The 15,761-nt window shown below is 42.6% G+C and overlaps 1 protein-coding gene across 2 annotated transcripts in view; it reads left to right on the forward strand.

Moving 5' to 3' along the window:
• Positions 1-15,761, forward strand: part of slit3 (slit homolog 3 (Drosophila)) — a 182,397-nt gene that overhangs the window by 104,352 nt on the left and 62,284 nt on the right. For both annotated transcript variants that reach the window (XM_066648750.1, XM_066648751.1), the window contains exon 6: positions 3,454-3,525. In XM_066648750.1, the coding sequence (XP_066504847.1) occupies positions 3,454-3,525 (72 nt within the window). The remainder of the gene's footprint in view (positions 1-3,453; positions 3,526-15,761) is intronic.

Here is a 15,761-nt window from a genome sequence, read left to right on the forward strand (position 1 = left end):
CTGTTGGGCTGTTTTCATTTTCCATTTCTCAAAGTTCATTGATCATTTGTTAATCTCCAAAGCTTTGCTGGTCCACGTGCGCAACGTCCTTTTATGCCACCTCTGTGACATAGGCATGGAGCTTTAACTGGAATTGATACCAGTGATTCCGCATTGATATGCAAATGGACGTGAGCAGGATGTCACACATCAGCCGCGCTTATAGCTTCACTAGCCTTCAGAAACGGCCGTCCTGCACAGGGCCTGAGGTCTCATCTTGGTTTTGATGCCTTTGCTGATGGACGTTAATGGCGGTGGTCCCCAAATGAGTTAGGAGGTGTCTGACTGCTGCTTAGCATCAGGAATCTTTGACAGATTGATGGCGGAGTGCTGGGAGCGAGGGTCCGGGACGGCTTCCTCTCGCACCCCCTTTTTCGACCCTCTCCAGATGGGCCACTGGCAGTGGAGGAGCATCAAACTGCCAATACGGCTCATGCCTGCAATGATTAAAGGCCAATGTAATTAGAGTGAAGGAAATTAAATTTGGGACTTCCATTCCCCACCATGTCCTGCTCCACACAGACACTGTACATCCATACACATATGTACACACACCAGGCCATCAGCCACACATGAATAAACAATGATTATTATCTTTGTTGAATATGGAAATGGCCTTGTGTTACTCTTGGCCTTGTTATTCTAAATAAAGTTGACACTGGGGTTTTATGGCAGCGCTCTTAAAAAATCGCTCGTACGGTTTCTTCGTGAACTCGGACACGCAGTAATTTGCAAAAGACCACAGGTTAATATTTGCACAGAAACCTGAAAAACTAAACGAAATACCTTTCCTTAGATTCACCCTTTGCCTTTATTACAGCTTCAGTTCTATTTTTGAAAAAAAAAGAGATAATATAAGATAAGAAAATGCTCTATTAGTCCCACAGTGGGGAACTGTGTCCCAGGGTGTTCACGGGACAGTGTGTTCACAAAGGGACAGGAAGTAAGTAGTAATAGAAAGAGGTAACAAAAGCAAAACTTAGTAATTAACATAAACATAAATACTAATATAAAAATATAGTTATATATAATGTAGTTTCTCTGAAGAATATTTACAACTAAATGTACATGACTGTTGTACATGGAATATTGCACATTGGTGGATTAAAATATTGTGAATAATGTTGTATAACTATCACACAGTACAGCGTCCAATAATATTTCCATTCTGTATTCTTACAGTAAGTAAAGTGTCAGTGTAGGTGTCAGTGTAGATTCCCCTCACCTTCATAGCTCAGTATTAAGAGCATTTTCTCCACATCACCATCACCAGGTAATCCCGAACACAGCTGGTTTGGGCTGTGGGGTGGCCAGTCCATTGCCCGCTTCACTGTATCTTTTAATATTTATTATACATTACCTTATGTGGAGGTTCTGAAAACCGATTAAGGTTTTTTTAAGAAATCATCCACTGAACTGTCCTTCAAGAAAACAAAAGTGTTTTTGCTTGTGGATTCACTCCAGAAAACCCCACTTTGGCATCTTTAAGTGTGTGAGTAGTGCTGTTTTGCAGTAGAACAGAGGTCATTCATTCTATACCTGCAAGCTCCATCCAAGGCCTTGAAGACCTCAAGACTGTGTAGAGTTTTGGTTAACGGCTTGGTGGTTTTCATGGGTTTGCAGCTCTTAGCTAAGTGTCATTGAAAGTGGAGACTTGGACTCTCATTTTACTCAAGTGAGACGATTACCTTGAAGTATCGGTCTACCCTGAATGGAATTATAGCTGGCATTACAGCAGACCGCGTTTTAATTCAGCTTCTACTTATTTCATTTCCACCATGATAGATAAGGCTCTTGTCGTTAGTGGTACCATTTGAATTGGCTCAGAGAAGCCCGCAGCGTCCTTTTTTCTCTTATGGAGACAGATGGGCATCTTTTTGAGGAAAAAGAGGAGGAGAAAAAAGCAAGGAGTGGTAGTGGGGTGGGGGGGTTGTCACTGTTCAGTTTTATTACCCCCATGTCTAAAGAGGCAAAAGCGCTGGGTCTGTAGTGGGTCAGATGTCACCGGTGCCTTTGAGCCGAACAAATGACTCGGGAAAAGCATTCAGAAGTCTTTCTTTTTTTTCCTCACTCGACCCGTCCATTCATTTTTGGCTGGAGACGGCGAGGGGCTGGGTGGTCATATAGGGGTGGGGGCACTTAGGCCTGCAAATTAAAGTAAAAGGAAGGAGAAGGGAAGAGGAACGAGTGTGCGAGTCCAACATCGTGACCCAGCCTGATTTACCAACCCCCGCCCCCCTCTCCTTTAATGAAATTGTTTCAGTGACAGAGCCGGTAAAACCTCGTAATGGATTGGGTGCTCTAATGTAATGAAATTACTCCCTTTCTGAGTTTACAAAAAAAAAAAAAAAAGAAAGCGAAAGAGAGGGGGAGGATGGATGGAGAGAAATAGGGAGCGGTGGTGGGGAGAGGGGGAGAAAATGCAATTAATATTTACAGAGAGTTGACAGACGGGGTGGGCTACACTATAGCCAGCCTGCTGTTCGCTCTCCTTCTGGCTTACTGTCTTTCTACTGCTTGATCTCTCTTTCTTTCTCTGTATCATTCTTACTACCTCCCTCTCTCTCATCCTGCTACTTTCTCTGTCTCTATTATTTCTCATTAAATCGTACTTCTTCTCTCTCTTCCTTTCCTCCTTCAACTTTTACCTCCTGTCTCTTTATAGAGCACAGGACGGAGCCGCCTCATCTTCCTCAGTCTCAGTCTTTCTGCTGCTCTCTCTTTCTCTCTCTCTCTGTTTCTTTTTTCTGTCTTCTCTTCATCTGCATCTTACTTTTCTGCCCCATACCTTCTCATACCTGTTTTAATTATTTAATGCTCTCTCTCTCTCTCTCTCTCTCCTTCAATACTTCTTTCCTCTTTCTTTTCTTCTGTCTTTATTCTGTTACTCGCTACTTTTCTTTCACTCTGCTTTACCACTTACCTTTTATCTCATTCTCTTCCTTTCTACCCTCCCTCTCTTTCTCTCTATCCCTCTGTCTTTCTATCTCACTTTACCTTTTGCCCCATTCCTCCTTACAGCTGGCTAAGTAGAGTGGCGATAAGAAGGAGCGTGAGAGATGAAAGAGGTAGAGATAGATAGATAGAATGTGAGAGAGAGAGAGAGAGAGAGGGAGAGAGAGAGAGAGAGAGAGAGAGAGAGGGAGGGGGTATAATGGGCTGCAGCCATAGACAGGCCACTTCGAGTCATTTGGTCCTTGTCCCTGACTGCAGGGAGGAGAGTGGAGGTGAGAGCTGTGTGTGTGTGTGTGTGTGTGTGTGTGTGTGTGTGTGTGTGTGTGTGTGAGCTGCTGCTGTGTACCTCCCTCCTGCAGCCCCCCCACCCACTCCTCCACCCTCCCCTCCCCACTCCACCCCGCTCCCCCCACCCGCTTGTCTGCAGACCTGCCGCTGACTCCTGTCTCTCATCTGCAGGCAACTGGACAGCAACCACATCAGCTGCATCGAAGATGGAGCCTTCCGAGCCCTGCGAGATCTGGAGATCCTGTGAGTCTCTCTCCCCCCCCTTTCTCCACTCCTCTCTTACCTTTATCTATTCTCCCTTCTCCTGTCCTCTTTTCTCCTTATCGCTCCCCTCTTCTTTTATCCTCTCCTTTTCTTTAGTAGTACTCCTTTCTCTCTCTCTCTCTCTCTCTCTCTCTCTCTCTCTCTTAGAATCTCACTTACTGCTCTCTGCCTGTGGCTGTCCTCTGTTTCCGTCTATTCCCTTTATCTCTCCTGTTGTGTTCTTCGGTGGTCTAAGACCCTTACTTGTGCCTGTAGCTGTTTTAGTACTGTGTGTGTGTGGTGTGTGTTGTCCGTTGCTTTGACCGTTCTCAAAGGGCAAAGTACGTTGCATTTGAAAGTGCAGTGGACCTGCGGTGCAGCGGCAGTGCCCGTGTCACCCTGGCCAATCTGTTGCCGCCTGTGTGTGAGTGTGTGTGTGAGAGAGAGAGAGAGAGCCGTAATGACTGTGCGACAGTGAAAGTTGCTCGTTTGTCATCCCGTGCTGCATTGTGGTTGCACTGTCACTCCGCCGAAGCCTCCACTTGACTTTTCTGTTGTCTGTGTGTCTCTCTGTGTGTAGAGTATTTCTTTGTAAAAAAAAAAAAAAAAAAAAGTAGATCTAGCAGTTACCCCGTCTTCCTTCTTCACATCCTGAGTTGTAGTCACTCAGACTCTCTGGGTTCCCAGTTAGACTCAGTGCTCCCTGTTGCACAGCTAATATGCTAGCAACATTGTTAGCATGGAACTTAGTCTATGTCCAAAAAGCATAAATCTCCAGAATGGTAATGTAAAAACATCCTTAACTTTTAATGTCCGATGATGTATTTTGTGTCCTTTATTATTTTGGTGATTTGGAGCAATCCTATTGGTCCTTTCTTTATTAAAAATAGATTTTTAAGTGATTTTTTGTTAATGACAAAGACACTAGTGGTTAGATGTATAGATATATAAGATGTTACTTTGAAGACTGTCGAAGTTCATTTACTGTGATGCTCCTTTGCCAAATACAAGGAAGAATTTAGTAAAAATATTATAGGCTAACAGCCACACCATGTGACAGCGAGAGAGAAAGAGCAAGACAGAGAGCAGTAGGCAGTGAGCGCCGCAGCCCCATCCATCAGGCCCGTGGCAGAGTGCTAAGTGCCAGCCTCATCCCCCAAACGAGCAGCCCTCAGCGGACGGGGGGGAGTCTACCCCCCATGTCCATTTATCCCCAGAACCAGAGCAGACAGCAGCATGGTGGCACGGTACTACATCACTATTAGACTGAGAGAAGTTTTTGAGACGTTATTGAAGAGCGACCGAATCAGGAGAAACTGAGGGAGGGAAGAAAGGATGAGAGAGGAGTAAGAGAGAAGAAGTAAGAGGATTAATACATAGAAAATCTCCTATAATATGTTTTTAAATATTTGAATAATAAGTCACTAAAGACCAATCAAGAAAAATGGCACCAGTGAACCAAAATCTGACATTCCAGAATGCTTTAATGGAAACACAAATCACTTGGAAGCCTTTAAAAAGACAGTTTTCCTGAACGAGGATTAAGCCAAATTTGACTTCTTTTGGGGGGTTTCTAATTTAAATTTCTTTCCAGTCTAAGTTTAGTCTTAATCTGAGTCTTGAAGACCAATACTATGAACAAATGCATAAATGAGCGCGTCTGTACGGTTCTTACCAGATTCAAGACCATCGGGAGAATTTAAACCAAGCATTATCGTCATTAATTGCTAATTGCCAATTCACTGAGAAGGTACATTTAAATTAGCATTGTTATTTTTAATCAAGTACAATCGAGTGACCGTGACAGGCTTTATAATTTCATCCTTAGTCTCACACTCAAAGCATAAAAATGGCCTGATCAGGAGGAAAAAACAGTAATAAAGCCAGGAGTACGCGAGTGGAAAAGTGTGAGTGAGTCAGGAATCAATTTTCATTAATAATACAGAATATCCTCCGATTCCACCACAGCCCATTACCAAATGCTTAGCCATGGAGAACAGGAGAATATGAATATGCGGGGTACTACAACCCCCCACACACACCCCCCGCTACTGATTGAGCCATACATTCAGCGCATATCGGGGAATATATCGCTTAGCCAATCATGATGTGTTAACCCAGTGCATTGTAATCACCACCCTCCACGCTGCGTAGGCTTTATGCATAATTTCAGACTCTCCTGGCCGTCCGAGAAGCAATCGCCTCTGACGTCTGCTTAAGCGAACGCCGGGGAGCGTGCCGCAGGGGACGCTTCTTGGAGCGTGTCATAGATCTAGTTTAGCACCGCTGAAAATGAGGGACAGCTCGTGCCTGTGCACAATGTTCGCAGTTTTATCTTGGAGATTAATGCAGCGGTGTATCTCTCTGAGGAGGCTTAATGAGTCCTTCCTTCGCCCTATGCCGCTAAAGCTAACCTGCCCTGAAGATAGAGCCGTCTACTGGGTGGCTTTAGACAGAGTACATTCAAGGCCTCATTCAGAAACTGTTTCAAAATAGAAATAACAAGGATGTTTGGAAAGTGAGACAGGTGTTTTTAAGAGAAGCCTCAGAAATGTTTAAACCTAATCTGTGCAATATTGTTACTGTCCAATCAATGACATGCTTCTCCAAAATTTCAGGAGAAGGAAAATACCATCTTAAATTTCAATGGGAGTAACTCTGGAGCATTTCTGTGGGTTCTTTCGTTGAGAATTGTTTTATACGATGTGAAGGACACATCACAGCACAAGTTGTGCTGTAGTAAAATCAAATCTGACAAAAAATGGACATGTTTTTGATTGGAAAGTGACATATGTTCAGTTACCATGGACAATCAGTTTGTCCCAATACTTCTACTTACAAGTTCTTTGGCTCACATTTAACTTAACAATAGAAGCCAATAGGCAGATGTCGTATACTGTAGCTACAGCAGACAAGAGATTAGCTTTAAATAAGTGACTTCATCATTAGTTTGTATTGTTTGTAATGCTTGGTGGATTTGCTAAGTGAAAATCACTTCTGCTCTTATTTTTTGCTTAATTTATATTATTTGAATAAAATAAAACAAAATGTGGCAAGTGTCACAGTAGTGAAGCTTTATGTTTTAGGTTTTTATCGATTCCAAAACATTAAGCTCAGCAAATAAACAACAATCTTGTAAAATGTATCGCCATTAGACATTTTGTTAATTTATTTTCACTTCCAAGGTCAACAAACCGTCATTTAATCCAAGACAAACAGCAAAGTGTTCATTTCAGGATTGAACACTGGATTAGTTTAGCATCTCTTTCCTCAGTGAAGGTAAACCAGTGTCCAATCCAGAGATGAAACATTTGCTGTTGGCTGTATGAGTTTCAGAGGCAGTGAACCGCTTGAGCTCACACTGAACTTCATCAGAGGGAGGTCACAGGGCCATGTGCAGGGTCTCTTTTGATACCTGAGACCTGAAAGGCTAAACGCTTCAGCTAATCACAGCCATCATTAAAGCTCTGGTTAAATAGATGACGCACTGCAGCACAGAGCAAGCATTTCACACGGCCTTTGTACTGAGGCGCTGGAGAGAGAAGCGTGTGATCGTTGAAAAACGACAAACAGCACACAGAGCCAGAAGCTTTAAAGATGCTAAGTACTGGTGAGGTGATCAGAAGAGTCCTGATCAAGCAGGAGCGGCACTCGTCAAATATCCCCGACTGACGAGGCTCCCACACGGTGCCTGATTTAACGCCTGCCAAGCAACACAAAATAAATGATCGGCTCTTTCTGGTGATGAATTGTAATGTATATTTAACATAACTGCGCTAATGACTGAACTAATGACTTCAAAGCTATCTTGGACCAAAACCCCCGCCCCCACCCCACCGTAAGTCATGCCTTGCATTCTAATGAGCTGGAGAAAGTGCTGTGGCCAGCACAGTGATGAGTATAATACTTCATCTGCAGGGAGCAAGCCTTCCAGAGGCTTAACCTGAGTTAGAGGGAGCGGCTACGTCAATAATTATTCATTACGCATTGGTGTACAGATTCATGAGCAGGTTCATGCTGTACCGGATTTGTCTTTGGACCAGTTTTCATGTTTTCTAGATGTGCCCCTAGAAAATAAAAGATACAAAGAGTAATTTTACTTGCTACTCCACATGCAACTCACTTATTGTCGCTGTCCAAAAAAAACATTTATCTCCAAAACAGTAACAGTAACAGAAGGAGAAAAATTAATTTTCAGTGGACAACGTAAAAAGATTGAACTCCAGGTAACTTTGGAGCATCTGTGTTGGTCCGTTCATCGTGACAATTCCACACAATGTGAAGGACAGCTGCGGGGTTAAAATTCCACAAAATAGAGATTCATATTTCCCTTAGCGACAATATTTTCACAAAACAATTGTAACAAATATGTAAAATATCCCTTAAGGAGCCAGGAGGGGGTTCTTCTATGTCAAGGACCACCTCTTGACATCTTTATATTTGCATGTGGGTTGTGAAAGATTCCTGTTCAACCTTTGTAAATATATGGGTGTCCGAAAGTGCTTTTAGTGTGACATCATTTAGGAACCTTGTAGAAGGTTTAATAAATGGAGCATCAAGCCTTTTTACAAATTTAAAGATATATATTTTTTAAATGATTGAAGGTGTAGATTGTTTATTGCTACCTTGTTGCAGCTTTTATTTCCAAATAAATATTCTAGTTTCTATTTAAATTAATCTATTTTACTTCAAAATTCTATTCATGTTGGTCAGTAATGAGCCAATGCCCAGGTTTGGTGCCTGTTGTCACGTCCTAATAAAAATGTTTGACTGATTAGCGCTCATACGCCACACACAGATAAAACGCTTAGTGTGGGCACAGCTTGTGAAAAACACTTAAAACATTGTTCGTAGAAACTGAGCTCATGAGGAGAGATCTTTTTCACTGCTACTCTTAAATATTTGTTTGGGAAAATGTATAAAATACATGGGGTCAGTAGACTGTCACTCTGTATTTCTGTATGCTCAGATTATGGGCGTATTATTGAAGAGAAGAAGCACTTTGCCACTGACAGCAGAGGGCAACGTCCAGAGAAATGGAGTCAGATATGAGTCAGAGGGAGAGTATTTTGTTGGTGATGTGATGTTGTTATGAAGGATTATCATAAGCTTATAATGCACAGCTCATTTAAAACTGTTACGTGGGGTTCTATATCTGACGTTCTCTCTGACTGCCTGTAGGTTTAGTTTCAGAGAGTAAGAACTTTAAAAGACTGGGTCTTTTTGAGCAGAAAAATGACAATATTTCCAGTGCTGTGGGTAACTGCCCCAAGGTTTCAGCCCAGCTTGTACACACACATGCATGCCCACATGCACACACACACACACCACTCTGCAGAGCATTGGGACCACTGCATATTTTATAAGCACTTTTGTACAGAAAACTCTGGCTCTGAATCAAATGTCAAATCATGTGAAATTTTTTGCGAGGCTGTGTCATTTTTTATGAGGAGGAAAGTGCAGAGACGTTTCCACGCCTGTGTGCTGAAGGTGACTTTACCCCCTCCATCCAAGCGCCACGCATTGATAAGAGGCACCAAATTTTCACATTACAGCGATCCTGCCTGTCCTGCCAAATGCTGTCATTTGTCAATGTGTGTGCGATGCATTTTCTTGACAGCTTGGCACGGATGGACCTGTTCAAACCAGGCTGAGAGTTTACTGCGAAAGTAGGCGCCAGGCCCAAAGAGGGGAAACCTCTGAGACCCAAGCAGATCTCTTCAGTCTTCTGTAGCGTACCACTCCATGCATCACATTCACCAAAGGCATTCCCTGCTTTTGATTCCGCAGATGTGCTCTGAGCTGCGAGCGCCGTTTAATGATGCTTCCAGCTTTGTGTTTAGAGCCAGCTCACGCGGAAACCCAGAAGGAATTCTTAAAGGGGAATTCATACAGTATTCAAAAAAGCTGCATTATTCAATCATAGAGGTGTAAACAGTCATTCAGGGCGGTTTGATGGTAGATGGTAGATGGTAATTGTTGAGAGACTCACAGATATCTGTACTATTTTACATTATAATGCCCTGCAAGTATATTTCAATATAACATAAATAATGTAAAATTTCAAATGATTTAAAAACATATTTACAGAGTTTTCCTATGACAGTGTGTAATAAAGCCTGCAGGCACAGGAAGTTAATCCTGGTGAGAAAATGTCCAGCTGTTGAGCTCTGAAGCGTGGGGTTGGGGAGAAGCTATCGTGTTTCTGTGGTCTCAGGACCGCTCTGGTGAAAGACCAGTGGGCGTTAGATCGAAACCTAACCGTATTAGCCATGAGATGTGCTGTATTTTATAGGGAGAGGTCAGGAAAAATATAAAGTTCTGTTATTCTGTGCTTTCATATTTTTTTGGGTGTTTTTGTTGTTGTTGGTTTTTGTTTTTTTCCACTCCAGAAAGCCTCAGAGTGTGACCTTTCGAACACTCTCCTGGGCAACAGTGGACATGGACTATGCCTTTTTTTTTTTTTTTTGGTCCTGTGCCCTTTTATCCTAATCATTTCTAACCTCGCTGCCCATGTAAAAAACATTAGTCCTGTTCTGCTCTGCCTAATGCCCTGCTCTGCACTGATACTTGGAGAGCGATGGCCCCACTGCGGTTAAAGGAGAGAGAGGGGGTAAAGGGAGACAGGGAGAGGAGCCGGGATTCGTCTCAAATCAGATATTCCATGCATCTTTAATTTCTAACACCGGTTCGCCTCCCACAGGACAAATCAATCTTACTTTCTGCCTCGGCCTGATTGAAAGGTTGCCTTTCAGTCAATAGAAGGCTTTATGTGACAGACAACAGGCAGGCGAGTGGCGGGAGCAGGCCAGTGACTAAATGAGGGAATGGATTATAGGAAGGTGGGGAGGGGGTGGGTCTGAAGCGGGAGCAGGTTGGGGGTGTAGGGGGGTGCCCGTCATTAGCTCCCAAACAGCACTTTCCTGCACAGGAAATTGCCTTGCCAACACTCGCGCCCGCGTTGCCTTATCTTCGCGCGGTCTGCGCTAAGTGGGGTGGGGGGAGAGAGGAGGTGGTGGTGGGGTGGGGGGGTATGATGGAGGAGGTGGATGAACCGGCAGCATCTCAGCAGTCGGACCCCCGCGCACAATTAATCATTCGCTCCTGGGCGGCCAGTAGGAGCTGGGGGGGTGAGATGAGGAGGGTAGGTAACAGCTTAGATTCAATCTGTCCTCATTTAAGCTGTAATGGCCTCATCAAGGGCCGGAGCAGCACGTCTGTCTTCGCTGTAGTACCTGTTCCTCTCCCAGCGTCCACGTTCATTCTCCTTCAGCCATTCCTCCACATTTCCCACAGGATAGATTTTCTGCAGCCTTAAACCTTTAAATTAGGCTTGAATCTTAAAGAAATGTGCCAGTGTCTTTCCACGTAATCTTCATCTGTGTTACTTCGGTGTTAACACGTTGAATCCAACTGACACTCGCTTCAGTATCTTCCCATTCCTTTCTATTAGAAGTGTGATTGATGTCAGCAGGTTGTTTCCCACTTGTTAAGTAACTGTCTTTGGGACAAACTGCCTGTTCATACAAGAGTGGGTAATAAAAAGTCTACCCTTGCTATTAGATTCATCAAGGTTAAGGGGTTACACTGCAGGCTTAATATTCCACTCAGTCATTACTCTAAATCATCATTTTTAATCTTTCATATAATCATGAATCCAACGGGTGAGTCGCATAGTTCAAATAGTGAGGAACTGAAGTGTGGACACACAGAGCTACTCCTGTTCTGATTAAAACATCTAATGAATGAGAACCGGAGCTTTCCATATTTTCTTTTCTAAACGCCAAGAGCTTGTGTTGTTTTAGGTTTTTGACTTTGTTCTATTTGTTATTAAGCGCGTACTTAGACACACACTTAGGACACACTCGTATGACCAGGATTTTTGAGTTTTTTTCCATGCTGGATTGCATTATTTTCCTGTTCAACAAAGACCAGTTCATTAGACTTAGTGCAGTGACATCTGAATGCTGCGTTGTGCTCTAGCTGAACCTGGACACTTAACTAAACAAAGGCAAACTTTTCCATCTCTTTTCCATCACACCGCAACAAGTGCAACTACGAGGAACCTTGGCTTTCGTAATGAAGTTAGCTTCCATCTGGAGGCACTCCTCCCATTCTGTCTGCTGCTCATATGGGCACGAGCGCACACTTACCAACCGCCCAGACTCTGAGCACACATCCGCTGGTGTGCGGCGGCGGCGGCTCCTTTGGAGCCATGGCAACATTCTGGAAATGTCACCAGACGCCGCATCCTTATCCCCCCGCCCCCCACCCCCCTCTCATTAACCCTGTGAGGATATTGAAGGCTGCCTCCCCACACACACACTCCCCAAGTGCACAGGAAGAGACAATGAAGGTGAATATGACTTTTCCACTATGATCATCAGAAGAAAGTTGGTCACCTTTGGAAACCGTAGAGGATAAGAGTTAGTGCTATAAACTTTTTAGTTACACTGTGTATGAATACAATTTTTATGTTGTTATTATACACACACACACACACACACACACACACAGAAGTTCTAGCCTGTGCTTATTCTGTCGATTTGTGATTGTTTTTTTTTTCACAGACTTAAATAAACAATGCTGCAGTTGTTTATAACAATATAACGACAATACAAGTAGTTTTTGATTCCTTATGTTTTCCAAAAAATAATAAATCAATATTTAAATACCAACTAATATGCATTAGAACTTCATTTAACCTGAACTAGACCTAGAAATCTTTGGGAGCAAAGACAAGAACTTAAAAACTAACAAGAAGTAGCCGTACAAACCGAGCTGACATCAATAACTTAACTGTGATTGTTATTTTATGAGCTAAAGTACACAAATGTGGTAACTGCACAAACCAAGATTCAAGATTCGCAATCTCTGTCCGTAAAATAGAACCTAGAATAACAACTAAAGCATTTTGGTGCCTCTTCCAAATCCCACTCACGAACCCAGCACACAGCCCTACACTCCAGTTTGATCTACCTCCATGACTTTGTTTTTTAAGTGATGAGGTAAGGCTTTTTATTAACTCTTAGTATCCAAATACTGATTCACGCCATAAAAACCCCCACACACATTAGTATTATACATGTGCTGATAAACTGTGAAGCATACCTTCAAAAACAGCCCTGTCAGCATAAAAATACATAAGCAATCTGGTTTAGACCAAACACAAACTTATGCTTCTCACACTGATGGTACATCTGTAGTAGGATAAATACATAAATACATAGCTCAGAGTGAAATGGAGAAATAAACCAGTAATAAATAAGATAATATTTGTTTACTTATTTACAAAAAAAATTAAGTTTGTTTATGTTTATTATATATATTTTTTTCAAATAACTTATCATTATCCAGACCGAAGATTGATTATGTACAAATGGCCATTCAGAGAGTTCAGTGCTTTATATAACGGTCCAGGAGGAATGTGGCTAATTCCATGTGTAACATGGCAAACATGTAACGTGTATAACATCCTCCATTTTGTAAAAGGGCTTTCAGTGTTTACTCTTGTTATCTTACCTTTCTTATCATGTAGTATCTGTACAGAGCGGTGTGGTATTTTACCCAGAGTGTAAGCATCTGTTGGCACAGGGCACTTACCTGAATAGGCCATGTTTTCTAAGCTCTGAGCACACAAAGATGGGGGTGGAGGACTGGGTGTTAGGGAGGGTCTGTTACACTGAGAGGAATCAGTGTAAACACACAAGTGTAAACATAGAAGCATAGTTTTCCAAACATGATTTCTCAGGAACCTGAGTGCTGCTGTCAGTGCTAAACAGTATGTATACTCTATAAAATCAGTTAGAAAATGAAATAAAACAGACAAGTGCACTGTTGAGTTTTAGAATATGACGAGAGGATTCCTACAAATAACACACAAAGCCTTATATAAGAATAGCATGATAATATAATAAGAAAAGCATATTTATAAAGCATTTATAGTAACTCTGAGTAAATATATGGAACGCTGAATTCATTCTCTGTGCTGCTGAATGGGGATGTGGGTGTGAGGCAGCCCTTTACTGTTTATGTCTGTGAGGGACCTGTAAATTAAATCATTTATATGAATTAATTTTAATTGAATATTTTTTAGTTCTAAGCGTTAATCAAGCACCCTTCACGCAAACCCGTGGGAGACTTTATTTGTGTATAAAACGAGTAACTCTTGACCTTTTCCCTTTGAGCGAAGTCAACAGGGTGTGTGTGTGTCTGCCCTCAGTTAGCCACAATCACACACACACACAGGAGGAGCAGTGCACTATCATGTCGCATTGCGTGTCTGGCTTCTGACTTTCTCAGCTGTGTATGCATGGGGTGTGTTCGTGTGTGTGTGCATGTGTGTGTGTGTGTGTGTGTGTGTGTGTGCGCGTGTTTGTGTGTCACCAGTGGACAGATAGCTGCAGAGAGTCCAGTCTCTCTCTCTCTCGTTCCCCACCATTTCCCAGCCCCTCTCTTATTTCACCCGGCTTTAAGAGGGAAGTGGCCCAGACCCTCTCCAGAACTCCTAATGAGGGGCTGGAGAAATGCTAAGGGCCCTCCAAGACCCAGTGCCCAGCTTTTCTGCGACTGTGGGAAAGCTTTCTTGACACAGCCAAGAAAAGAAAGAATGAAGCCGAAAAAGAATGAAGGTGTCCCATTGGAAGGCGAGGCTAGGTGAATGAGCAGCTAATAGATACTCAATCCCATTGACCGCTGCATCAATATAAGCCTTAAATAAAATCATAAAGTTAAATTGTTAAGCTTTGGGAGCATGTTATTAGTAAGGAGTCAGTATTGATTTGATTTGATAGAATGGTAGAAGCTTGAATGCACATTCTCAGGTGACACTGAGGATCCCTTCCCTGCGTTGATTGGCATTTCCCTTTTGATTCATGATCAGCATCTGGGAGACAGAACTGATATGGTCAGCTATTATTTTGAAAAAGTGCTTATTAATATATAAAAAAAAATCCCTAGAACTGAAGTTTGTATAAATGTATTCAATTGAGGTTTAAATATAATTTACTTTTAAAACAGGATTTTTTTTTTGTGTGTGTGTGTGTGTGGGGGGGGGGGGGGGGGTCTGAGATGAGTCTTCTTATTTTTGTTGTTTTTTTGTGCTGCAATAAAAAGTGAGAACAGAGAATAAAGAGAACCAAGCAAAAGTGGCTAAAACAGACTTCCTGCTCCTCACTGTTGGACTCTTGTGTTGAACTGAGCTGTGGCTCATTCTCTTTTAAAGGAACAGGCGCTGGTCTGAACAGAGCTGCTCAAACAGAAAACACTGCTGTGCTGTTTGATCTTTGTAGTATTTTGACCAAAGACATTTCATTAAGACCTCAGGGAAGTCTTATTAGAAAAACAAAAAGATGAACAGCGTTTTGGCTGTAGTTTTGATTGATGAAGAATATTTAGCTCAGCACAACCTCAGTCCCTCCTTTCGTCTCTTGTTTGAATGAGAATTCCAGTACATCTGTATTCAAGGCCTGTACAATGCTATTTGGAAGAGCTCTGTTCATTAGCATTACATTTTTATACAAAAGTGGGCACTGTGTAAAGCCACTGTCCACTCTGACATAAGCAGTAATACCTGCCTAGTCTCGCTCTCATTATGTCTCCGACATGTGGTCGAAAGATCTCTGACGATGCCTGGGAAGATGAAGATCTGCATAAGATTATTTTTACCTGGGTTTTTTATAGCTGGAAACTGGCCCGGCTGAAATATGGATGAGTTGAAGAGCAGTACTTCTATTAGCACAAGCCTTTAGGTGCACTTTAGGGCAGATGGCCCTGGAGATGGGGGTGTGGGGAGGTTGGTGCCTTTTTTCCTATTCTTCTTCAGCTGCATCTGTCCACTCCTCAGTAGTTTCCCTGTGTTCTAGCTAAAATTACAGGTGAAGCATCTTCACCTTCCTCACCTCAGGCTTTCGCTGCTCAGAAAACTCACTCCATCCCAGAGGACCTGGGAAATTGTAGATAAGTGTCAATCTTTTTTGTTCACAGCCTTGTTTTTCCCCCTTAAGATAGCCTAGCATTACATGCTTTCACCAGGGCGTTCCTCCTTAGGCCCTCGCCTCTGAAACTCTGCCGAGAATCGCCAGCGGCCTTGAGGAGCAGATCATGTTCTTCTTTTTGGGACGAGCTCAGCTTCTTACAAGGGTGATTCCTCCTCCTTGTGTGTAATATTTTTGTGGAAAAACAATAATTTTTCATGCCACTGAGATGTTTTTTTTCCTCTCTTTCTTTCCCTCAGT

The sequence above is a fragment of the Hoplias malabaricus genome, chromosome 17, assembly GCF_029633855.1.
Source record: "Hoplias malabaricus isolate fHopMal1 chromosome 17, fHopMal1.hap1, whole genome shotgun sequence".
NCBI lineage: Eukaryota > Metazoa > Chordata > Actinopteri > Characiformes > Erythrinidae > Hoplias > Hoplias malabaricus.